Below are 25,928 nucleotides of genomic sequence, written 5' to 3'. Positions count from 1 at the left end.
CTGAACAAACCAAGTGACCTCAGCCACTCCTTGTATGGCTTCCCCTGTTCTCATGGGCCTCCTTTGGAGGATCTCTAAGAGCTTAATGTCATTTTTATACTGTGGCATCCAGACCTGCCCCCAGCACTCAAGGTGAGGCTGTCCCAGTGCAGAGCAGAGCGGGACAATCCCCTCCCTTGCCCAGCTGGCAATGCTGTGCCTGATGCCCCCCAGGACAGGGCCAGCCCTCCTGGATGCCAGGGCACTGCTGACTCATGTTCAACTTGCCAGTGACCAGGACCCCCAGGTCCCTTTCTGCAGCCCTGCTTTCCAACATCTCATCCCCCAGTCTGAACACACAACCAGGACTGCCCTGTCCCAGGTGCAGAATCCAGCACTTGCCCTTGTTAAACTTCACGCAGTTGGTGATAGCCCAGTCCTCTGATTTGTGGAACGCTCTCTGCAGGGCCTCTCTGCTCTGGAGGGAGTCAGCAGCTCCACCCAATTTAGTATCTTTGGCAAACTTACTTATTATCACTTCAGGTCCTGCATTCAGGTGGATAATGAAGATGCTGAAGAGAGCTGGGCTGAGGATGGAGCCCTGTAGAACCCCATTAGTGACTGGATGCCAGCCTGATGTCACCCCATTCACTGTAACCCTTTGTGTCCGACCTGTGATCCAGTTGCTCACCCATCACTCACTATGGTTATCCAGCTGTGTGCTGGACATTTGATCTGGAAGGTACTGTGAGAGACAATATCAAAAGCTTTGCTGAAGTTCAACAAGATCATATCTATTGGATTTCCTAGATCAACTAGATGGGTTACCATGTTATAGAAGGAAATCATGTTCAACAAGTAGGACTTTGCCCTCATGAAGTTATGCCAGCTGTGACCAATGAGTGTGTTGTCCTCCAGGTGTTTTTCACTATCTCCCAGAATAATATTTTTCATTATTTTGCTGTGCACTGAAGTGAGACTGATAGGCCTGTAGTTTGCAGGGTCTTGCCCTTCCTGAAAACTGTGACAACTTTACCCAGCTTCCAGTCAGCTGGGACCTCTCCGGACTCCCAAGACTACTCAAAAGAAGAGCGAGGCTTTGCGATGACATCAGCCACCTTTTTGAGAATCCTCAGATCAATCCCATTAGTCCTCATAGATTTGTAAGAATCCAGCTGGAGAAGCAGATCCCACACAATTTCAGGGTCAGCTGGGAGTTCATCATTCTCACAGCCATGATTCTCCAGCTCAGGGCACTGAGAACCCCTTGGTCTGTCATCCATGTTGAAGACAGAGGCAAAGAATTTGTTAAACACCTCTGCCTTGTCCGTGTCCCTGTTGGTGAGGTGACCATCCTCATCCTGTAACGGGCTGATGTTATTTCTACACTGCCTTTTGCCATTCATATATTTGAAAAAACTTTTTACTGTCTCCCAGATTTCTGGCAACTTCAGCTCCAGTGTAGCTTTGGCCAGACAAATTTTCTCCCTACAGTGGCAAACAGCATCTCTGTATTCTTCCCATGTCATCTGACTTTGCTTCCACTGGGCGTGCACCTTCCTTATTTATCTTATTTCCCATCAGGTTTCACTTACGCAAATGATGTCAAGTCTCTGGGACTAGGCCAAAGCTTGGAGCTTATCTCATTTGTTCTTCTTGCTTGGTGTATTAGTGTAGAAACATTTCCGGTGTGGTACTTTGTAGCCAACGTCTCCTGAAGCAGATTGAGGGATCCCATTTGTGTTTGTTTCCTAAAGTTTTGGCATTGTGTGTAGGAATCTCTGTGTCTGTATTTTATGGCTTTTCCCCAAAACCTGTCTACCACCTAAACCAGGTTGCTGTTTGTGTCACAGTTTACAAAGGGGTTGTCAGAATATGGGGAGGTCATCTGACATCTGATTTTTTTAATCACCTGAGTTGTTTATATAAAGAAGGAATGGTGGGCTTGACATTACTCTCAGTTTTCAGCCACTGGCTTAGCTTCCCTCGTAGGGCTGAATTAGTCAGAATAGATTTCTGGTGTATTTCTTTCACTGCTATATCTGGCATCCAGATTTTCTCTCATCCCTATTTTTTCTTGTTCCTTTCGTGTTAAGAGTACATAATTTAAAATTTGGACAATACTCCTTAAAGTGAAATAATCTTTCTTGGCGATTCTGCAGTTTGATCATCTCTTTTTTGTTTGCTTGGTTGTGTGTGTGTGATTTGTTACAATTTCTTTCAGGGATACTGCTGGCCAGGAACGATTCCATACACTTAGTACCAGCTATTTCCGTGGTGCACAAGGCTTTGTTCTCGTATATGACATCACAAATCTGAAGAGTTTTCAAAGTATAACAGTCTGGATGAACGACATATATGAGGTAAATATATCTGTCAGTGGTTGATCTCTTAGTGGAGGTAGTTAATATGTCATTTTAAATGCATGAGATGTGTTCTTGTTCCTGTATGTTTCTAACCAGAATTTCTTGCATTTAACTCAGCACACAGTATGATAGTAGAATTACTGTCATCTGAAACTGGAACATGGTGTATATGTAGACAAGCCCATGGTGATGGAGGAATGTTTTCTGAAGTACTTCTAAAACACAGCTTCCAGTCCAGCTTTGTGCATGCTGAGTTACGGTGCTCTTGTCACTGCTGTGGCTATGCATAGATGAATCTCCATGAGCTCATCCTCGGATTTTAATTAGATTCCATATCAAAATTCCGTATCATAGCCAGTGATTTCCCTTTGCTAATTTCATTACTTCAGTGTAGTTACCTCATCCCAAGATCAAAGGGATTAAATACCATCTTTGTCCTTGCTGGATAGTCCTTGAGAGGATGGTTTCAGGAGGGAGGAAGTGGGATGGGAAGTTGTTTGGTTAGCTCAGCTGCTCGTGGTGCTGCAGCCAGAAATACGTGCTTTCATGTGACATAGGAAGTGATTCAACAGCACATGGCTGCCAGACGGGGTATGTGTTCTCACTGGAGCTTGTCAGAGCCCTCTGTCGTTCACTCTGAGTTCCTAATGTGGTAGAGAACTAACACAGCAAAAGAAGTTGGGTGGTTTTTCTGCTCCATCAGTGAGTTTAAGAGGCCCATAGAAGGTCTGACACTTAACTGGAGTTGGAGCAAGGTAAATTGGTAGGAGTAGAAAGGCCAGAAGAAGAATGTGTGGGAACAATGTGAAGGGAGGGAGGAGTGGGCAAGCCCTTAGACATGAGATCATTCAGCTGCATGTAATTCTATATTCCAAGTCTTTTTGCTAGGTCTCTCTTGATGTCTTCTCAATTAGACAGAGGCAAGGCAGTTTTAGAATGGAATAGTTCAGCTGTAAGGGACCTTCAGTGATAATCTAGTCCAGCTGCCCAACCACTTAAGCGCTGACCAAAAGTTAAATTATGTTATTAAGAGCATTGTCCAGATACCTCTTAATTTGGCTTGGGGAACTGACCATCTCCCTAGGAAGCCTGTTGCAGTGTTTGACCACCCGCTCAGTAAAGAAATGCTTCCCAATGTCCAGTCTGAATCTCCGTGGCACAGCTTTGAGCCACTCCCATGTGTCCTGTCTCTTGATACCAAGGAAAAGAGATCAGTACCATCCTCTCTACTTTCCCTCGTCAGGAGGCTGGGGGAGCAGTGAGATTGCTCCTCAGCAGTAGCACAGCAGTTTGTAGTTAGCATGCTTGTGGAAGTTAGTGTAGGAACACAAGCAAGGTAGTGCTCTTTGTTGATTAAAAGCAAGTAAACTTTCAGGCAGGTTTTTTAATACTCTTATGATGTGGTGGGGATATGACATGATGGATAGGAGAGTCCATCTTGGGGAAGGGGGCTTGAAATAAAACCATCGAATGCATTATTATATATTTTCTCTCTTCACAGCTTCAGTATACGGCTGAATTAATGAACTACACGTGATCATATATTCAATAATAGCTACATGGGATATCTTATATCATTGGTAAAACATTACATTCACATTATCTCCTTATTAAAACCATTACTCTGGTGACCTCGTACATCATTACTCTTGACCTTAGAGTTGTCTTGGAAGTCTTAGTGGCAACAGAGCCTAACTGCAGTTAACATGTTACAAAGGAGATTCCATGACACAATATTCTTACTGGCTGGTATGCACACACTTTAAGCTAACACATCTGTTTTATTATTTTGTTAAGCAAAGCATGCGCCCTTCTTCTGTTGGCCACACAGAAGTCACAGCTGGATATGCCACTGGTTGTACAATTTCATGGTTAACAAAGATTTAGCTCAGCAAACAGTATGATAGCAGGTTTACTGTTACCTGAAACTAAAAATGTAAATTATCTGCATATATCCATTTATATCTATGTATCTATCTAAATTTTGACATAAAATACTGGTCTGTCTTCACACTGGCTCCAAAGGGGTCGTTTTGTCCTGTTGTCTTTAATTTGATCGACAGGGTGATTGATTCAGTGGGCTACAATGCACAACCATAAACACCAAGAAGGTGTCAGGGCTGTAATGGCTAGGGTGGAGGGAAGGATGGGACTAGCTCCTATGGCCACCACACAGGCTAAGATGTGCTTTAGTCAATCAGGAAATAACACCTGCACAAACCTGCTCTCCGTTTGTGATATTTAAAAGCTTTCTGGTAAATGTACTCAAGCTGTTAATACTTAGACTGTTAACCCTTGAAGGTACTTTGTTAAAGTTTAAAAAATGGAAAAATACTCAATCTAAAACAATTTCTAGGAATGTAAATTGCATGATTGATTGTACCAATCTCAAAACTAGCAATTAGTGTTGTAATAGAGCTAGATAGTAATAAAAAATTTAATTTAGTCCTAGTGGGATATCAATTTCTGAAGTGTCTTGGTGAAAATATATGGGGCCATTCATTGCAAAAGAAATGTTTTTAAGCAATGACTGTTAAAACACAGGGCATTTCATGAAAATTAATTACTTCCTGGAGGTCAGTGACATTCCTTGCATTTGCTTTGGTCTGTGAATGCAAACCAGTATTTAATTCCCCACAAATGCCCAGAATAAAAGTGACTGTTGCTACAGCACCATTTAAAATATGCAAGTGTAGAAAAAATAAATAAGTTTTTAAAAGGGAAGCAGAGAGAATACAGATTTCACTAAATACCAGACTAATAGGTAATGTAAAGCTTGCACGTGAACCAATCAAACAGAAATTTTGAGGCAATTCAGTTATTACATTATGCTCTCATTTTTTGGTTCTTTGCACATAAATATTTTAAACAGAAAGTTTTTTAGAAGTCTGTTCAGTGTGCTAAGCCATTTTTGCAACAGTTGAAAATGACAATCCAAGCAATTTAGCATTCTTAAAAACTCCCATTGATTTTATAAAAACTGGCCAGTCAGTGCAATTACAGTGAGATTACCAGTAATGTTCTCGTTATATTTCAGTTATTTTAAGTGTGGAATATGGCAGCTTCATTATTAAAAATTAATTATTGTCCAAGGAAGTTCAAGACACAAATATGCTGCCATATCTGTATTGCTGTAAAATTTGAATTCAGAACTAGAGGAAATTAAGGAACATGACTGTACTTTTCAAAAGCTTGCTAGAAAAATATACTCACTCACAGATTAATATCTTAGGGCATTATTGTCAAGTCCAGTATAGGGATATTGGATTTGTAATGCATTCATTAGGAGCATGATAATTGCAGGAAGATAACTTTAGAACCTGAAACCATTCTTTATTTGTAGGATTGCAGGTTATGTTCAGTTTGTTAAAATGTTCCTCTTGTCTGCTGACATGGCTTTTAGCTACTGCATGCACCTGTTCTGAAAGGCTGATGCTGTTTGGCCTTTGAAAATTAAATACAAGCAGCTGTGTAACAAATCCATTTGCTGAAAGCAGCTATTTCCAGGATGTTTTGAACAAGATTCCAACTAACATTGGCAAAAAGTTCCTCACAATAGAGTGTTCAAATGCTCAAATAGGTGCCCAGAGAGGATGACTTCAAGGAGATACCTAAAAGTCCATTCAACAGCGCCTTGAGCAGCCTGACCAGATTTTGAAGTTGGGCCACCTTTGAGCAGGGATTAGACCAGCTGTCTTCCAGAAGTCCTTGCCAACCTAAATCACTCCATTTTTTACACATGGCATCTGGGTCTCCAGAAATTGTTGAGATAGATGGTAGGTCCTTGTTTACTTCCAAATACCTTGGAAGTAAACTATTAAACTGGTTTTAATAGTGCTAGTCTCCTGGTGTGGCCATGCAGGTGGCATTACCAGGTCCTAACAATTCTCTCTGTGCTAGAAGTTTTCTGCCATCTCAGAATTTTCTGCATGGAGAAGATAATTTTCTTTACTTGTGAAAGTCTTGGTGACAGTAGTTTAGTGTTGTTGAAGTACATTAACCTTCTATTTGTCCTCCCCGAAGAAGTGACCCCTCAGCCAGGACATGAACTGTATGGATTGTTGAGTTGCTGCCATTTCTACATAATGCCCTTCTTTGATTTGGTTCTTCTGGTGTGTTTGGGAGACTGGACTGTCTTTAAGTGTTTCTGCATCATACTTAAATAAAAGCAGCATAAGAAACTGCTTCACAAATGTAAATTAGTTTGACTTGAAACTCTTCTGAGTTTTTCTTGCTCAGATGGGAGAGGTTGATGTCAAAAGATCAAATTGTCCCAGTTCGTAGATAGGTTTGTCGTTACAGCTCTGATTAGAACTTAAAATTCTTGTTCTTGTCATTTTATTAAATTGGTTTATCTGTAGTCCTAGGTTGGTTTGGGGATGAATAGGTGTGTATCTACTGCCTTCTAAATTTGCTAATAGACAAATAAATTTTATCAGTCATTTATTTCCACTGAAGTCTTGGAAACCAGGCATTTGTAACTGAGGTCATAAGGTGGCACTTAGAAAAATTTGTGGACAGAGTCATGTACAGCAATCCTAATATGAACACTGCCCATGGGATGCTTTCAAAGAGGCTTTGAGGACAATCTGTTCTCAGCAAATGGTTCTTCAATATTCCAAAGGGTAAGTTCCTTGTGTCATTGTCCAGTGAGTAAGAAGAAGTAGCTTCCCAGTTTTATGGCCTTCTCCAGCTCTGCTATCATTTTGATGTTTGACCATGTACGTCTTCTTCGAATGTGAAAAACTGTATTAATGCTACATTTCTTCCTTAAATACAGTCTATTTAAGTATTCCCATAGTGTGTTTCTCAGGTATGCGTTCTCAGTTTGACTGTTCGACCTACAAACAAACTTTTGTTGCCTTTTCCAACTGTAATTAAGGAGTATCAAAATCGTGCAGCCCTTCACAACTACACCGTGGAGGTGTGGTGAAGGGACAAGGTGGTGTTCTGGAAAATATATCTCTGGATAGATAGCTTTTTATACAAGGTCTGGGTGAGCTCATAATCATCATGGTCGGTTTGCTGCAGGGGAGGCTGAGGTCATTCGTGGTAGGTCTGTGCTCACTATTTAAGAAGTGAAGGCATTGTTTCTTCCAATAACCTGTAAGTACAGATATGGTGTAGTTTTCTTAAAGAAAAGGTGTCTGCTACTTTTCATACTCACATAAATTCACAACACTTCTGGAAAATTAAAACTGCAGAAAAAAAAAGACCTAACATTAGAAAAAAACCCACCCAAATCCCCAAACAAATTACATACAAAGGGGATGAGCAAGATATTCTTGCTTTTGCATTTTTGATTTCTGTTAATAGCCTCATAGCCAGGTTGTGTATTTCCCTGTCTGGGTGGACATTAAGCAGTGGGATGAAGGGCACGGGTGGGTGGCCCCTGTCAGTAATGTGCTACAGAGACTGTGGTACTGTGATGTGAGTGTCCAGTGTTCCGAGTCCAGGATGTGGCACTGCTGAGTTTGAGGCTCTGCTGCTGCTCCCTCCCGTGGCCACTGCTCAGAGCAGCCTGGCTCCTGCTGCTGCCAGATCCAGCTTCCTGGGAACCTGGTGAAAGAAAAACGCTTCTGCCAAAACCTGGTGGCTCCAAGCTGTGCCAAACACTTGAGAAAACTTGGTCAGTCTCAGTAAATCTCTTTGCTCCAATTTTTACAGAGAAATACTGTGATGATGTTTTCCTTTTCAAAATAAAATAGTGTAGGTATTCTCCAGGTTCAGATTATATTTATTTTAAGCTTCAGTAAAATGTGAACTTTGAAATGTTAAAACCCAAAGAAAAACTGAGAGAGTGGTCCAAAAATTGGCATTTTTGTAGATACCAGAGCAAAACTTCATCTGGAAAGAAAAAATTATTTTTGCTTTGATGGAACTGATGAAATTTTTAATAGTACTTCTCCATAACATGGGGGAAAAATGTTTCCTGAGTCCATGAGCTTACTCAGTGCTGACTTGCATAATAGGATTATAACAACAGTAAAATAACCATCATCTTTTTAGCTATAGATTTTGCATTTGGAAAGCTTATTCCTGAGCTATAAATAACTGAGTATGAAAATACACAGCAAGCTTTTGGAAGCACTGAAAAGCCATATTTTTGGCCAGGTCAAATCAGTGTACCCGTGCAGGTTTGATGCCAGCTGAGCACACGGTCAAAATTCTGCCTAGTTGTATTGACTTAACTTTTTAAGACTTCATACAAATAAATTTTCAGAGATTAAAATGGACATCATTTTGACTTACAATCTTCATTTTTCTAAATGAAAGAAGCTGCAAGATACCATCTGTAAAAAAGGAGAACTGTAAGTGCTTTGGTGGAGGATCCAGACAAAGTGAGACTACATTAATGCATTATATTGATGTAGAAATAGTAATTATTTGCAGAAATAAATACTTTTTGACTGGTAGTACTGATAAATACTCACTGAAAGGCTTAGTACCTCAAACCTCATTTAAATTTTGCTATTGTTTGAAGCTGTTTAGAAAGAACATTCCTACTGCAAAAATTTGTGCTGTTTATACAGAAATTAAGTTACAGAATGAATTCAGTGGGTTTGTACATGCAGTATGCAAATATTTCCCTCTCAACTTTTAACTTCAGAGTGAAGTTAAATGTCACTCTTAAAACCTTCATCAACCTTCAGTCTTCTTTCAAATTAAAAGTTGATTATATAATGAGATTTAATTGTCTATTTACCCTATTTTGGGACTGATGTATGTGATTTTATGTAGGAGAGCCACTGATCTTAATGAGTGAAGTTTCAGTGCATTCTGAAACAGCCAACATTTTGGTCTATTAATCCAGGGTAGAGGAATTCATTATTTTAGCCCTGTACTTTGTACTCTTATGAGGTTTGCTTCATTTTAATACTACATTTTCTTGAACATAAACTGTAGGTATGGAATAAGTCTAAGTGACTCTAAGAGGAGAATGGATTAAAAAAAAGAAATAGTGTTCCTTAATATTAAATTGTGCCTACTGATGAAGTCTTCAAGTTGTTGTAAAAGTAGAAAGAGACTAAAAATAGTGTTCTTTCATCCTTTAATGAATAGAGGTTTTTCTTTGTATGGTTGTGACGGATTTTGTCTTATGGCAAAGTTACAAAAGTTAAGGATTTGACAGAGATCAGAGATTTCATCAAAGTCCCTGTAGAGAGATCTGTAGCCTGAGACCAGGCGTTTTGAGTCATCAGGGAAGCTGTGGGAGCATGTACCTCCGGAATAAAAGCCATGGCATCAGATTACGTTAGCTTCTATTGTTTGTAGATCAAGACCCTTAAGTGTCCTTCATTTAAGCACCAAAAGGGGTTTTAAATATTCTGATTTTCATAAGGAATGTCAGTTTTCAAATTCCACATGCTGTTGCAGAGCTATTCCCTTTCCTTGTCATTATTCCAGTCACATATAGTTACAATGACTTATCTTAAAATAACACTGATGTAAAAAACCCAGTGCATTTCACAGTCATCATGCATGTGAGTGGATTAGAGGAATAGAGATGGAGACAAGGTCAAAAAGGTAGATTTTTCTTCCTTTTGGAATCAATGAGGTTTTTAAATTTTACTTCATTAAAAATCTATTGCCTTCTTCCTAGTGTCTTGGAATAATCAGACTTTTATGTTGAGTTTGAACACTTTGAAAGTAATTTTACTGTCTCTGTGCAAATTCAAGCACAGAGAGGTGCTCTTTCAGGTGCAGCAAATTCCTTCCCTTTTACTTGTGAGTGCTGGATGTAGACCAGAGTCATATGCCAATCCATGAATCTATTACTTTAAGGAGGGCAGTGTCTGTGAATTCAGGGTATTTCCAGTCACTTTAAAGCCTCAAGATGGAGCATTCATCAGAAGATGGTGCCCATGCACCATATACTTTATATCTTACAAAAGAGGTTGGAAATTACACGTGGCACTTCTAAGTAGCTTTTTTCTGCTCTCTGCAATCTTGCTGTTTTCCTCCAAATCCCAGTAACTGGTGGAAAATATTTGCACATATGAAGGTCACAACAGAATTTAGCCTTTACTTTCAAGGAAATGGAGTGCTGAAGGTTAGTGTGAGCTGAAGATGAAGGGCTTTTGTTGTTTGCTTTTTTCTTACTTGACACTTATTAATGCTGGTTCTCTTTTAGAAAGCAGGTGATGAAGTGGACGTAATACTGTTGGGCAACAAGTGTGATAAGGAGTCAGAACGGGTAGTTCCAAAACAAAAAGGAGAAAAGGTATCTTTGGTACTTTCTTTGGGTCCTCCTGAGTTTCTTAGTATGTGACTGTGAGCTGTTAAACTGAAAATGGTAAAAAGCTCCTGAATTCCAGAAGTTCTATTAGGACTTGCTCTAGAAGAGCAGTTGTAGAGTTCTGGAGTGTTGGAAATACATTAAGTAATTCCTAGCTGATCTCTTTAGAATACTGATTTTTCTTTTAAAGGTTAAAATGTACTTTAAAAGTTTTAGGTGCTACAGTAGAAATCTTATACAGAGTCTTCATTTTCAGAATACTGTTGTAATGTGGAATATTAAAATGTAATACATTCTGCATAATTCTTCTGATACCACCCATCAGTGGTATTTTTGCTATAGTCTGACTATAGAGAACTATTCTGGCAGCCTGTGCAAAGTGATCTGCCTTGTCTGTGAATAGCTTTAAATAACACTGGACAGATACTGAACATCCAGCTCCCCATAACTGCATATCTGATGTGTAGGTGAGACTACAGCAGAGTTTATAGCTGCTGACCATGAGTAGGGAAAGAACTTGCTAAGTGGGGAGTGCTGTTCTAAAGGGAATGGCAAATGTCTCTCACTGAGAGCCAGTGAGGAAATTCAGAAGTCATGCTATGACAGAAGAAATGGTATAATAACTAAATATGCAGGAGAGCATGTCCTATATACCAATAACTTTTGCTACTGCAAACTATATGCATCTGTTCTCTGAAACTTGGAATTAACGCTCCTGCTATGCTTTCAGGCATGGTGAGTCAGGCAGGATGTCTCATGTTTAAAGAAAAACACAGCTTCTTGCCAATTATATAATCCCAGATTAGGGAACTTTAAAAAAATAACACCACCTTTTGGACAGCATTACACTCCTGAAAGTTCATAGTTCATAGGCAAGATGTTTTCAGTGTTAATGTACCATATCTATGTACAAGGAATTAGGTTGCTGAAAAACTCATGTTGTATTCTCACACAAAGAAAGCACTGTCAGAAACTTAGAGAGTCACTGGATGCATGTGCACAAGAGGGCAGTAGTAGGGTTTTGCATAGGGTGTTAACCATGACGTTTTCTGACTTCTGGGTTCTTAACCATGCACCCAAAATTCCTCTTAATGTAGCACTTTTTTTCAGAAACAAATCATTACCTCCTCCCCAGTTAGTCTGCTTTCTAGACTTCCCCTGTGTTTTGAGGCAAGGCAACTCTTGTATTATACAATTTCTTCTTTTAATGTGATTTACAAGTGCTGAAGGATCTGACTGAGTGTGCTGGAGGAAGATTCCATTAGCAGAGAGACAGTAATTGTCCTCTCATTCTAAAGAAGAAAGTATCCATATTAAGAGGGGAGAACAGTTTGATTCTGACTTTGACAAATAATAACTCATAGCTACATATTTCGTATTACCCTGATAGTATGGGCTTTAAGTATTATTCTATTCAGTTTCTTGCACAGAAGAACCCTAGATTCCCTGGGAATCTCATCATCTGTATTGGCATTTCTGTAAAAATCTGTTGTAACTGAGTGGTTGTCGTATATAATTTCATTTCAATTTAATGCTGAGAATTTTTTTTGTTGTTTCTTTTTTTGTACAAAATAATGTAATAATTCATGTTGTACAAACTTACGTAATTTTGATCACTCCAAAATTGAGATATTTAATTTTAACACTATGAAAATTAATCTTCTTGCATTAATTGCTTCTTATTCACTTTGACTAAAGTTTTAACTCAACCTTCTTGGGCTCCTCTGTTCACCCCCCAATATCATTATCTTTTTCGTTGAAAGATAAAAATGTTGAAGGTTATATGACTTGGTAGAATGTGGCTGTTTTTCTCCTATGAAATCTTTCTAACAGAAAAAGCCAAGTAAAATTTTCTTCCTTTTTTTTTTTTTGCTTTTGCTGTCCTCATAACTGAAGCTGATTTATAGTTTCAAAGCTGATTTTTCACATGTAATACAACTCTGCACAGTTTAGGAATATTTCAGACATATCTCTCTGATTCAACACTAAGAAATCATACCAGCACTTTGCTAGGAAGTAGTATTAGCATTACTTATTTCATTGTTGTATGTAAGATGCGATCTTACTTTACACAAATTCTCTGAACTGTTATCAAAGATATTATAAAATATCATTTCCCAGTAGCATAATTCCCACAGGTTTGTAGATGGATTTAGGTATTTTATTCATGTATCTATTCAAGATGCTCCGAAAGGAAAACGAAATAGTTCTTTGAATATGCCCATCTATTGTCTTCAGGAGAGGGAGTAGCCAAATACGTGTTCATACTTTTGAGTGCTTTACCACTGGACTAGTGGGGGTTTTTCCATTGAGCTACATTTTTGGAGGAGTTGCTTGCCCCAGAATTTAGCAGTATGCAGGGTAAAACGAAAAAATGCATACATTAATTTTCTTCAGTCAATATTGTGCACATATAGAGAAAATGAGGGTGCATTAATAGATGTAGTAGGCAATGTAGTAACATGATACAGAGAAGGCTCAAGTAGTCAAGTTTTCTTTGTTTGATTTGATTTGGTTTTTCTTTTCTTTCATCTTCACAAATAGAACTTGCTCCCAGGCCTCTGCTGGTACTGTCATGGTTTTGTAAGGAGCAGGTCAACCGGCAGCAGGAAAGCTTTGGATTAGAAATTGCTTAGGAAATTTGCATGTGCCCATAGACATGATGAAGTTCACCCAGTTGTGCTGAAAGAGCTGATCATTGTGGTTTGAGCTGCTGTCAGTCAACTCTGAAAAATCATGGTGGTTGGGAGAGATCTCTTTTGACTAGAAAGATGCCAGCATGATTTGTATCTTTTTTAAAAGGCAAGGAAGAAGGTTCAGGGAACCAGTCAGCCTTGCCTCAGTCACATTGTTCGACATCTTCATTGGTGATCTGGCTGATGATAGAGGGAGATTTGCATATGACATGAGATTAAGGGGTGTGACTGGCACACCACACGGGAGAACACCAATTCTGTGGGACCTTGATAAACTTGGGAACTGGGCCAGCAGAAACATCGTGAAGTTCATGAAGCGCAAAGATTTGCACCTGTGATGGAATAATCCAAGTCACGAGTCACTGCCCTGCTACGAAAGACTCATGAGTTAAAATGAACACCAGCTTGAATATAAGTCAGCAAAGGCTTAAAAGGTGCTGGGCTATGTTAGAAGGGTCATGGATGTAGATCTAGTGAGATTATTACCCCCTTACTTAGTGCTGGCAGGGCCACATGGAACATTGTATCCAGCTTTGGCTCTTCGCTGTGAAGAAGGGTGTTGAGAAACTGCAGCTGGTCCAGCAGACAGGTACAAAGGTGATTGGGGTCTAGTACCAGTATTCCATGAGGAGAGGGAGCTGGGTAAAGAGCAGGCTAAGGAGCAGTTACTGGTCTACAGCAACTGAAGTGGCACTAGAGGAATGACAGAAATAGACTCTTCTCAGTAGAGACAGACAATAAACCAAGGGGCAGCAGACACAAGTCCTGGCTTGGGAGGTTCATGTTGGAGTTGAGGAGAACTATTTGCACTAGAAGGGTGATGTAGCCATGGGGGAGGGTCCCATAAAGACTACAGAATCTCCATCATTGGTGGATTTCAGGACTTCTATAGACAAAGCCCCAGCTGACCCAGTCTTGTGTGGGCAGTAGCCTCATTTCAAGTGGGGTTATCTTTCAAAATTTTTCTGTGATTCCATGATTAAAGGGGTTGGTTTGTGTTCATCAGAGTTTGTGCATAGGTAACCTCTAGGAGCCTGTTACATGATACAAGGAAGGAAAAGGGCTATTTCATAGTAGATTCTGTGTTCTTTATAATCAGCAAACCAGTTTTCTCTACTTTATTAGCCCAGTATTTTTTTATTGCTTGTATTTTTCTTTATGACCCATTATGCATCATTGTTTTGTACTGGCAATAGTCGAATGATCTTAACTTTCTGTAACAAGTTGCTGCAGTACCAAAACCAGTTCACAGCAGTCCACTGAGTTTCAGAATCCCTTATGAAGTGGTCTCTGTCTAAAGAATCAGTTAGATCTTATCTTTATTTTCAGAATTACATTTGCTTGTAGCATTTTGGAAAGGAAACCATTTTGCTTACTTTTTTTACCTTTAATCTTTATTACATTTTACTAAAACTTTGAAGTCTGATTATTGTATCTGCATCTTCATGCCTGATTTTGGAATTTTTGTCAAATGTTGATTAGTTACTTCTAGACCTCGTTGAAAGCAAACAGAAGTTACCAACATTAGACTTTTTATCCTAATGGAGAGCCTTCCAAATAAATCATTAAGTGGTCAGTAATTACTGGATTTTCTATACATTATAAGCAGTGGGGTATTTTCTTTGCCTGGGATTATCTTCTCCAGATGTATTCTAAGAAGAGATCCATTGCAATGGGAATAATTGCAATGAGAATAGACTCTCCCAGTATGGGTTTTTTGGCATATTTGTTCCCACCTTGGCCCCTCCCATGTGAGATGATGCAATTGGTTTTTTTTCTTCTTCTCCATGTATTTAACTGTATAAAGTAGAAAAATTTAGGACCTTAAAAAAACATTAGTTTCATTGTGTTAGGGTTCTGTTCTTCATGCCAACATAATTCAAAGCTATTTCTAATTGAAATACACTGGAAATGAGACAACAGGAGTAAATTAAATAAACCCAACCATTGTAAAGTCTATGCTGCCCTTGTAAGTATTTTCTTCTTTGCCTTTTACCATAATATATTTTTGCATGCATATGTTTTCTTTGCTTGCCTGTTACCTCTCTGTCTAGCACAAAGGAACATATCCTTTTCTATTTCATCATTCCAATTTTTTTCAACAGTTTTTGTCATATTTTTATCTGCAGGCACTCCATTAGTTTCCTCTAAATAATTGCTTAGGAGACAGTTCATTTTCCAAATAAATCACAACACTGAGAACAGACCCACTGGAGTTTATTCTTGTTATTTACAAGTAAAGAAAGGTTTAAAAAGCTGTTTTGAAAATGCAAAAATTTAGGAAGAATGGTTTAAGAGTTACCTGAAATTTGTAGACTGAGGATGAATATAGAGTACTTTACTGAGCAGTCATGTATTTAATTAGTGTTTTTAATAGTGTGTTAGAAGCAGTCAGAACACCTCCATATCTCTTGCTACTAGCATAAGGAACTGATTTTTTTCCTGAAGAATGTTCATCCCATTTCCTACATTTGTTTTTCAGCTTGCTTGGGAATATGGAATGCCATTTTTTGAGACCAGTGCTAAAGAAAATGTGAATATTGAGCACGCATTCTCAGTCTTGACTAAGGAAATCCTGGAAAAGGTAGGCTTCTTTTCTAAGTAGAAAGAGAATGGGAAATTCTTCTTGACAGATTGGGTAAACAAGGTTGTAACTACAGAATAGTTTTAGCAAAGCACAGCCAGTGCTGGTTTTGCATTACAGAGTTAATGTTTTGGGGAGATCCTGTAGCTGCAGGCATACAGAGGAGAAATGTGGGGGAGAAGAATCGTGGGAGAAGAGAAAAACAGAAGAGGCAAGCAAATACAATACAGTTCAGAGAGAAAGTGAAAATTCAGGAAGACTGCATTTGTGGCTTTATTTCCCATGCTTTTCTTTAAGAGAGTGGTTAACAGCTCCAGAGTAGTTCCACTTCTGTGCCAAGGAGATTCCTTTTTCCTCTGGGTTTCTGTAGAGCGTGAACGCAGTGAAGATGCTGTATGATGGTAGAATCAGTAGAGCTTTTATGTTCAGCAATAAAATGTTTTATCCAAGGTTCATAGCTGTTTGTTTGGCTGATTTACACTAGTGCTTTTGAAGTTATCAGGGCCTAAAGATTTGAGTTAATTAGTGGTAGAATCAATATTGTAGCTGTCAGAGTCAGCATCTCCAACTTGAGTGTGTTGGCTTAAAGGTCTCCTTACTCCTCAGAGTTGCAATTCTTTTGTAGGACTGAATTATTGTTCATTAGCTCTGAAAAGGTTTTGCATTGCAACTTATTTTTAGACAGTAGAATATTATTTTAGACATTAATAGATGTTCTTCATGCAGTGCATTATCACTGCCATTCATCACCAGTATTAGGTATACAAAACTAACCTTCCAGTCCAAATACTCTTGAAGTCATAATAAAGATGAATGAGCAAAATTACTGACAAAGTCACAAATAGCAGTGTTTTGATTAAGTAGCCATAGGGGTTGGTCAGAATAATAGTTCAGGGTTGGACTTCTTCTAAATCAGGGTCCTGTCATACTACAAAGTAACACAAGCTGTAGCTGCTTATTTTGGGGAAGGAAAAAAAGGGCAAAAAAATCTTTTGGTTACTTTAACATGAAAATGAAACGCAGCAACTGAACAGTCAAATACTGTTTAGAACAGGAGAATAATGGCAAGCCCTTGAGTTACTGAGCTTGTTGGAAAAAAGTCTCAAGTAAGATAACTGATTTTGTTGTAAATGAAAAAGACATTGTCTACTGTAAATAGAGAATATATTGTTAGTATGAAACATGAAAACTACAAAACAGTATCTGTGATCGTAACTGCTGCAAAGACAAATGTGAGAAGTGAGCATTTCTGCAGAGTGTATTTGGCTGATATCTAAGAGAATTCTCTGCACATGCAGAAATGATGTTTGGGTATTTTTCACATTAAGATTGCCTACACTTATTTTACTGTAAGTGAAACTTCAGTATTCCTACTCACCTTTATGAAAATTCATGGGTTTTGTAGTGTGGACATGGCAAAAAAATTCAGACCACGTTCAACATGTTGTACTGCTGATTGGTTTTAATTAGAACTGCTTTGAACAGTTGTATGCTCTGCATGTATGTGTGTTTGGAAAATGTGCCCATGAGGATTTGTCATTTGTCTGTAGTAACGTTTCACCTTAGCTAAAAATATTTGGAATCCTGATGAGGCATCATGTACCATTACTTTGGTGTATAATTTGCCATTTTTAGTAAAATGCATTGTTGATTTAAACAAGAACCCCTTTAGCCCAGTTGGTTATACCACTGGCCTGATAACAAAGAGTTTGCAGTGGAAAAAAAAAATCTACCTTACAATTTCATCATGGTTTTCAGGTTCGACAAAATAATTTGCCTGTTCACAAAACTGTGAAATCTGAATGTAGTACTTGAATTTTAACTTCCTCTAACTGATGAAATTTTGGAGAAGGGAAAATGCAGTAGCAAGTGTGACTAGTAGCTGTGAAAAATGACCTGATAGATGCCAGTCTGAGATCATTTCAGTCGTACATCCATTTGGTAGTGGTGAAATATGTATTTGCTGATTGTAAAAAGGAGATACAGCTTTGCTCAGTGTTTTGGCCCAAGGCACCTATGTCTGGGGATATCGGGCCTCCCTTCCCTCTGCAATAGGACCACCTGTCCCAGACTGATGAGATGCTTCAGTGGAAGCACGTCAGTGCTTTCCCAGTCCCACAGAAGAAAGGAACTCCCTAGAACAGTCTATTATGGCCATGCTTTTGGGAAGTGCATGAAGCTTACTCAGAGGTAAGATAAATAGGCAGGGCAGGCTGGCAGGCAGTAGACCATTCTCAGATGCATTGCAGTAGACTGTATTAATCCAAGGAAGTCTAGGACTTTTTATATACACTCTTGCTTGCCGTCTACTGTGGACATTTCCTTAGTAACTTAATCTACACAAAACACTCCTATAGATGGGGAAGATTGGTGTCCAGAGTTACAGAGCTCATAAAGAAGTACTAAGCTTCTTGATTCTTTTGAAATTTAGAACAGGTTGTGGTTCAGTGGAGGATTGTGGAAAAAAAAAATTAAAAAGTTTTGGACATTTAAACAACACAAAACAAAAAAGGGCAGGTGTTTCAGTGTGTTGTCACTATTTTGTGCTCATTATCCCATCTCTTCTTTTGAAGTTTTTCTTGTAGTGGGCTTAAGGGATAGAGAAGACTTCTGTATCCCAGTGATCTGGATAGCTAAAGTGCTGCTTGACCTTTCAGATACTTTCCATCCCAGCCATTCTATGCTGGGTCTCGGTTCTGCAGCTCTAATTTACATGGGCAGTCTCATTAAAACCATCAGATGTTTTTTTGACAGCTTGCATTGGTGACAGCTAAGGAGTCATGCCATATTTCTGAGAACTCCCAATTTCCAAACCAATCAGTTAATAATAACTGAATGCAGTACTTGAGTTTTAACTTCCTCTGACTGACAAATTTTTGGGGAAAGGCAATAGTAACTGATCTGATTGTATTTGAAAGGCTGCGGTGGAAATAAATGTTAATGACACAGATTATTCCAGGAGTTTGCTTAGACATGTTGATAAATAACAGTATTTTATTTATTCACAATTCTTAGGAATCTCAGATATGCCTAAACCTGTTCATTAATAGATGACAGCTGTTCTTTGACAATGCTTCTGGTTTCCAGTGAACTATTTGTACTTGTGAGTCAGTCTTCTAAAAACAATCAAAACCAAAAAAATACCACCCAGAATACAGTTAGCATTTGCTCTTCTGTGTTCTTTGGTTTCATGCCTGACAAGCAGTAGTGTTCTCAAGCAGGTTTTTAAAAAAATATTACAAGCATTTTTATATGTCCTTGTGTGTGTGATTGTTGGTATTTTTCTAAACTAGAATCAGGAAAGAAACTCCATTTAAAAAAAAAAGGGAAAAAAAGATAATTAAGTTATCACCTTTTTCTGAAAACAGCAATAAAACTAACCAAAACTTACGTTCTTCCTACCTCCCAAGAGTGATTGAGTACTAAGATTATTTTAATCATATTAAATAAACATATATCTGCTGAGTAGAGAACAGTGAAAATCCATTTAAGACCTTGCCCTGTGCTGTTGAGAGTAACATTTAATGTTTAACAGCTGGATGTCATTCGAGATGAACATTCAGAAGTAGCAGGCCTCAATTTTGCCCTTCCTTCATTTCTTTACATTTCTTTCCTGTGGCAACAAGATTTTTGAGATTATACTGTGTTTCCTATTCCTTTGCTCTTAAAGTACCTTTGGAACTTGTTAGCTGATTTTAAACAATTTTGACAGATCAGACTAAAAGATATTTAAGTTCCTGAGTAGTTCCTTGAAAATAAGGTGAGAGGCAGAGTACTCTGCAGAAGGAAAGTCTCCAGGATTAGTTCATAGAATATTAAATAGAGACTACTACATAGAGAGACTGAAAAATGCTTCAACCAGCCACTCCAGCTGGAGCTTGCATCACAGATATCAAATTTAATTCACTTCAAGACCCAAATCCATAGGAAGTCGGATTTCATTATTGCTGAGGTTCATGGAATTGTTAGTTTGTCTAAAAGATCCCTGTGTCTCCAGCAGTGCATACTCAGTGTTTCTTTATTATCCTCAGTCATGCATGGAGCCCCAGGCTTTATTTGCCCTTTATTTATCTTGTACTGACCACAGAATATTAATTCCTTCGAGAGGTTTTTCATAATGCTTGTATTGCTGTACTTTAGATCCATTTTAGATTTTATCTCCTCAACGTTCTTAGGAACATCAAGTAGCATATTCAACATTGCACATGTGGGAGCCGAGGTACAGAGATTAAAGCAAAGAGGGTAAATGCTACCAACTCACTCAGTGCTGGTGCAGTGTAAGGCATAATTTAACTACACTATCTTATTTAATTTTTTTTAAAAGTCTGTTCTGGACATTGAATGAGCCAGATACTCTTCTGGAAACAGTAGCATATAATTAGGTCATGTAAATCAAAACTTAATCACAGTGTCTGTGTATAGGGGATGAGATTCATCTTAGCATGCAACCTGAGCCAGCTGAAATTTGCATGACTAGTCTGGTTGTCTGGAATCATCTCTATTCAATGGAAAGAGATGAGTCTCTAGGATAAAATTGTGTTTTGGAGGTGCCTTTCTCCCTCCACTGATTTTACAGACCTCCATATCTTAGCCTATATGGTTTCATATGATTCAAATTAAGTAAATTAAACTCCAGGAGACCAAAAGAAAGTTAGAGACTTGGCTTACTTCTGGCATTTGCCGCTTCTGCAGGATATTGACTTTGAAGATATATTGCTCTCTTAAATAGAGTTTTTATGATGCAACTATAGTAAATCTCACCTAGATGATCTGTAGGGTTGAGGAACCTCACGGGAGATCCACAGCTGTCTTCTCAAGTTTGTGAAATAACTAATTGCAGTACAGCATTGCTACAGTCTACGTGGTAGTAACAGGAGAGGGAGATAGAGCCCCACGCTTTGCTGGTGAGTTAGATGTTTTAGACATGGTGGAATAGGAGCTTTGGGAACAAGACCTTCATCAACATTTCTTGAGGAATGTAGTCAGCAGCAGCTAGATCCTGCTGTGCCAGACCTCATATCCTCCTCTCCTGCTCCTGTCCCTGTTCCCACAATGATTGCCTTCCCTGCTAATATATCCCTAGCCCTTGCTTAACACTGCTTGTGCCATGTCCAGCCCATTGTTACTGCAAGACTACTCTCTTGCATTTTGAACAGATAATTAGAATTACAGAATATAGGGAAAATGCATAGAAAGTGTTTGGACTATTAATAACTGAGCTCTCTTTAATGGCAGTTCAGGCACAGAAGTCACATGGACTTGGTTGCATGAAGTTCTCTGCCAATCTTTGTCGACCATCACTGTTAAATATAAACAAAATGATTGCAGTAATTAAGTAGGATCATTTTGTAATTAGAATAAAAATCCTTAAAATTGATATAAGATATAAATAATAGTAACCTCAGTTACAGTCTCTTCTGTTTGTTTCTCCAAAGCCCCTAATTTTTCAGCAAACACTCCAGGTCTGAATTTGACTTGGGACATGATACGGATAAAGCAAAATCCTTTCATTCTTTCAAACCCACAGTGAGCCCCACCTTCAAAATAACTAAACCAGTATCAAAATACTAAAAACTGGTGCTAGAGAAGGTGGACCCACCATTAATGTGGGTAGATTTTCAGCAAGGAATGGGCAGCTGAGCTTAATGAATATTTATATATTCACTCCATTAAAAACCTTTAAAAGGGGTTGTGGGATTTTTTCTTCATTACATTTTCCTTCATATACCACCCTAGCTTTCTTGCCTTGATTGAAAAAAAAAAAAGGAAATTTGGTAACTCAACCATTTCATCACAATTACTGTGTCTAGGTATCTGTTGCATGCCAGTCATACAAACTCTGCTTAGAAGTGGGAAGAAGAGACAGCCAGGGGGGCAGTTTTAAGCAGGAAATTTAAAACTGGCTCGAAGAGATGCCTGCCAGTTAGGTGAGATGTCTGCTGTGCTATTTAACAGGAAAAACTAGTATTTGATAGCAGGAAGTTTCAACATCTTACTGAGATCACTGCAGGGTACAGTGGCATCTGTGTCTGTGGCGGTATTTTCAAAACCCCCCTTTGCCCGAGATACCCAAGTGGAAACTCCAGCTTCTTGGTACCATTTTGGTTCTTCTCACCTTTTCACAGTTTTTTGCTGTTTGTTGGCTAACTTGTGGGGCAGTGAGTTACAGCAAGCTGAGCTGAAATGTGAGCTGGAAGTGTTAGTGTTTGTGGAGCCCTGGAGGAGGAATGCTGCCCGCCTTGTTCTCACAGGTGGGAGATATTTGCATACCTCCCTGCTGTAATTTCGGGAGAGGGGGTGCCCCACCTCTCCCAAGGCTTGGCTGAGGCTGAGCACTACGTGGGATTGCCCAAATCTGATCATTGCTTCAGTGCTGTATGCAGGACTTGTCATATGTCTTTAGATTATGAATGTGCAGTTTTTAAATGCGTGTGCAGCACATTTGCTTAAGTGGATCCCAGACCCTTATTTGCTTCACAAAGACCCTGTATGGAACAGTCTTACAAACTGAAGTGATTAAGAGTCCTCAGCTTTTAAATGGATTTTAAAATGGCTGTTCTTTATTTGTGGAGTGGTGGTTCTTGTCTTTCTGTCCTGGCTAATTTGTTGATGAACTATCAAATAATGGTTTTAGAGATTAATAAGAACTGTTGCATTATCAAATATGTTTCACCATTCTTAATTGCTTAACAGTACTGAGAATCCTTGCTAAGGATACATGAACAGCTTACTCACCACCCAAAAGTACTATTAAGTAGTAAAATGCTAAGGATGCAAGTAAGTATCCTAAGTGTTTCAGGAAATATGTTTCTCCCCTTTGACTGAAAGCATAAAGTTTGATCTTGAAGTATAATCTGCAACATCTGTGAATTACCTGTTTTCTCTAAGTAAGTGAAAGTTGAATTCTGAAACTGTTCAAAGAGGGATTTTTCTAGAATTTTTTTACTACTTAAACTGATTGTTTTCTCCTCAAGAAAAAGCAGGGGTGAAACAAAACATACTTAGTTGATGTTCACAACAATCAATGCTCAGTGTTGTTATTTCTTAGTCTCAATTGAGTGAATTTAAATTTCTTATTGTACCATTATCTTCCAAAGCTTTTATTTTCCCTTCAGAATCTTATCTCGAAACCAGAGTGGTATCTTGTCCTTGAGATGACAAGGTTAGGTTTGTGTACTTTTGATTGTACCTTGCTCCCTTTTTTAAAAAGGTCTTCATACTTTAAATTTACTGCCTATGCTTGCAGACTACCAAATACTGTCTTTGCCCATCAGAAATCATAATAGCTAATGCCTGTACCTCCCACAACTGCGTGAAAAGTTAAAACTTTTTTTAGTTAAAACTAAAAGTTAAAACATGCAGCTATAAAGCTGCATGTTGATATTCATGGGTAATTCTCAAGAGTAATAAAAATGTTACGTCTCTTGGTCCTTACCACTCAAAAATAAATTTAAAAAAAACAGTAAAAGTGCACATGCTGTATTTCTTCCTTATGTGGAGAATTCATTATGTAGAGAATTCATTATGACAAGAAATTCCTAAAATCAGTAAGTCACAGTCTGCAGGTACTCTACAGTTAGACAGTATTTGCTAATAATTTTACTGATGACAGCTTCAGCATCCATCCTGAGGTTTAGACACTACAATACATTTCCTGCCCTCTGCTCCTTTCTCTATCCATCACTTTTGATGCCTTCCCAGATGTTTCATTTTCTCCCCCCAGCACCATGCACTGTGGAAGCCTCCCTGGGTCCCTGCAGCCCCAGGGAGGAATGAGCTCAGCCACTCTCTTGGGGATGTCTCTGGCACAGGGCAGCCAACGCTCTGGAAGAGCTGGAACTGTGGCTACAGAAGGAAAAAGGAAAAAAATTTCATGCATCTTCTCCAGCATTTTAGGTAGTGATGAATATTCTCAGCCAAAGAGGCATAAAGCTTATTTGTAGCATGTGGGAAACTTGATATTTTGCCTTCGTTCTGATGCAGCCGACTAATTTTAGGTGAATCTTTCTGGATGTAGTCAATGTTCAACTATCCTGTGACTTTGTAGGTGTAAGTTTTCAATTTGAATCATGATTAGCATTGTACTACATGACGCCATTTTTCCTTTCTTCCTTTCTTTTTTCCTGTGCTTTGGATTTCATTCGTTCCAGCTTAGCAGTTGTCTCTGGAAGCTTCTCTTTATTGTCAGAAATGGTTGTTTATGGCTGTTGGGTTTGGGTTGAGAGAGGAATGTGGTGAATCCAGTGGTTTCACTTACTTCTCTGCACTTAGTTGGTAAACCTGCCAAGACACCGGCAGGAGGGTGGCAGGTAGAGAAGCTGGGGCTTTTATTTTCCTGAGCATGTGACAATACTCTCTGTGTCTTTGTGCCCTGGTTCAGGGTTCAGTGTTCATAGTTTCAGAGTACAAGATTGCGACATGTACTGCATTGCACAACTGGGTTCGATTGTTTCTCTGGTCAACACTAATTATCTAGTTGAGTTCATTGCTGAAAGGAAGAGTCCTGGTTTTGATGATTTTCATTTTTGTTATAATCTGATTTTGCAATCAGTACATAAATGTTTTACAAGGGTGGAATGCTATTTTGATAGTTCATCATGATAAAGACTGAACTGTTTCCATTTGGAGGTATTCCTGGTTCTTAAATAGAGGCAGGGCAAGAAAAGAGAATTTTAGTGAATTTCACAAAACAAGTTAATGTCCTTTGTAACAGTTAATAGCCCATGCCTTTTTTTTTTTAGTGGGTACTGATACTGTGTATTTCTTGTTGCTTTCAACTGGACTTTTTCAACCCATGCTCAATACTGCAAAGATAAGAGTACTTAACTGAAAATTAGCTAAAATTGGTGTAGTCAACAGAAGAACCTGTACTTCTAGAACAGTTCATGTGAGTAAAGATTTACAGGACTGGCACATATGGCTTGTAGTGACTCCTCAAAAGACACTTTCTGTCACCTTCAGATTTAGGAGAGATATTTGAGGCAGCTAAAGAATGTAACGATGCCAAACTGGGACTTGCATGGGCAATGGTTTCCATCTAATTTATTAGAAAACTTCAATCATTTAATTAAATATTCAAAGGAAAAATATATCCAGTGACTTCACCAAATATTTTACATTAAAGTATGTGAAAAAGCAAACTTTTCAACTGTTGTGTTCTAGTTGTCTTAATGAAGTGTTTGCTTTTGTTTTACAGAAATCCTGTGTATTACATGACATAGACGTTGTGTCTCTAAATGAAACTAAGAAGAGAACCTGCTGTGCATTCTGATATACTGTTTCTTATTCCATTTTCTCTTCAGGAAATACCAAGTGTTGCAAAGGAACAGACAAGATTTTAAAAGTGAGCCTGTAATCCAAAAACACAGTGTTTAGGCATCCTTTGCATTATACAGACTTTGTTGCCAAATTCTTTTATATGTTTATATTATATTTTCATATTTTTAATGTGAAGATAAAACAGTTATCTGATTTTGGAATTATTAGATGCATCACAGGGTGAAAGTGTTTGAATGCAAATGTTTGCAGGAAGGAAGTCTTAAGTGTACTAATTTTCTGTTATTAAAAAAAACACCCTTCACTTTTTTTGTGTGTGTTATTTATACCAGATTTATAATACAGTGAACATTGACATCATCATACAAGCAACCTACTGATATATGAAATTATATAACATCACTTTTAAGTACCTGATATTTACTGCAATCCCATAAGACAAGTCTCAGAGAGTTTTTGGCTTTGTTTCTTTTATACCCATTTCAGAAACATACATGCTACTTCAGTACCCTTGAATAGGGACTCTGCAAAGGTGATGTCTGAGAGAAAGGGATAAACCATATAAAGATTGGTGTCATGGAATGGTCAGGGTTGGAAGAGAGCTTGAAGATCATCTAGTTCCAACCTCCCCAACATGGGCAGGGACATCTACCACTAGAGTATATTGGTGGACCTTCCTAAGAACTCAGAAAACATGGAACAACAGAATGCATCTGGTAGTAATAGTAATGTTTCTGATATAAAATTTTTTAATTCCTTAAAATAATTTACACAGGTGTTAGCAGCAT

At 38.5% G+C, this 25,928-nt stretch overlaps 1 protein-coding gene across 1 annotated transcript in view; it reads left to right on the top strand.

The window, feature by feature from the left end:
- LOC309571409 (ras-related protein Rab-10-like) overlaps positions 1–25,444 on the top strand; it is a gene marked incomplete at its 5' end in the record, with an annotated part of 32,694 nt that extends 7,250 nt beyond the window's left edge. The window contains 4 exons of the mRNA XM_082278881.1: positions 2,204–2,342; positions 10,480–10,569; positions 15,763–15,864; positions 25,061–25,444. Of these exons, the coding sequence (XP_082135007.1) occupies positions 2,204–2,342; positions 10,480–10,569; positions 15,763–15,864; positions 25,061–25,135 (406 nt within the window). The 3' untranslated portion in view covers positions 25,136–25,444. The remainder of the gene's footprint in view (positions 1–2,203; positions 2,343–10,479; positions 10,570–15,762; positions 15,865–25,060) is intronic.
- Positions 25,445–25,928: the final 484 nt, after the last annotated feature.

This window comes from Coloeus monedula (assembly GCF_965178545.1).
Source record: "Coloeus monedula genome assembly, chromosome: 1".
Classification (NCBI taxonomy): domain Eukaryota; kingdom Metazoa; phylum Chordata; class Aves; order Passeriformes; family Corvidae; genus Coloeus; species Coloeus monedula.
Note: the sequence above shows the minus strand (reverse complement) of the source record. Positions and strands in the feature narration are given on the sequence as shown.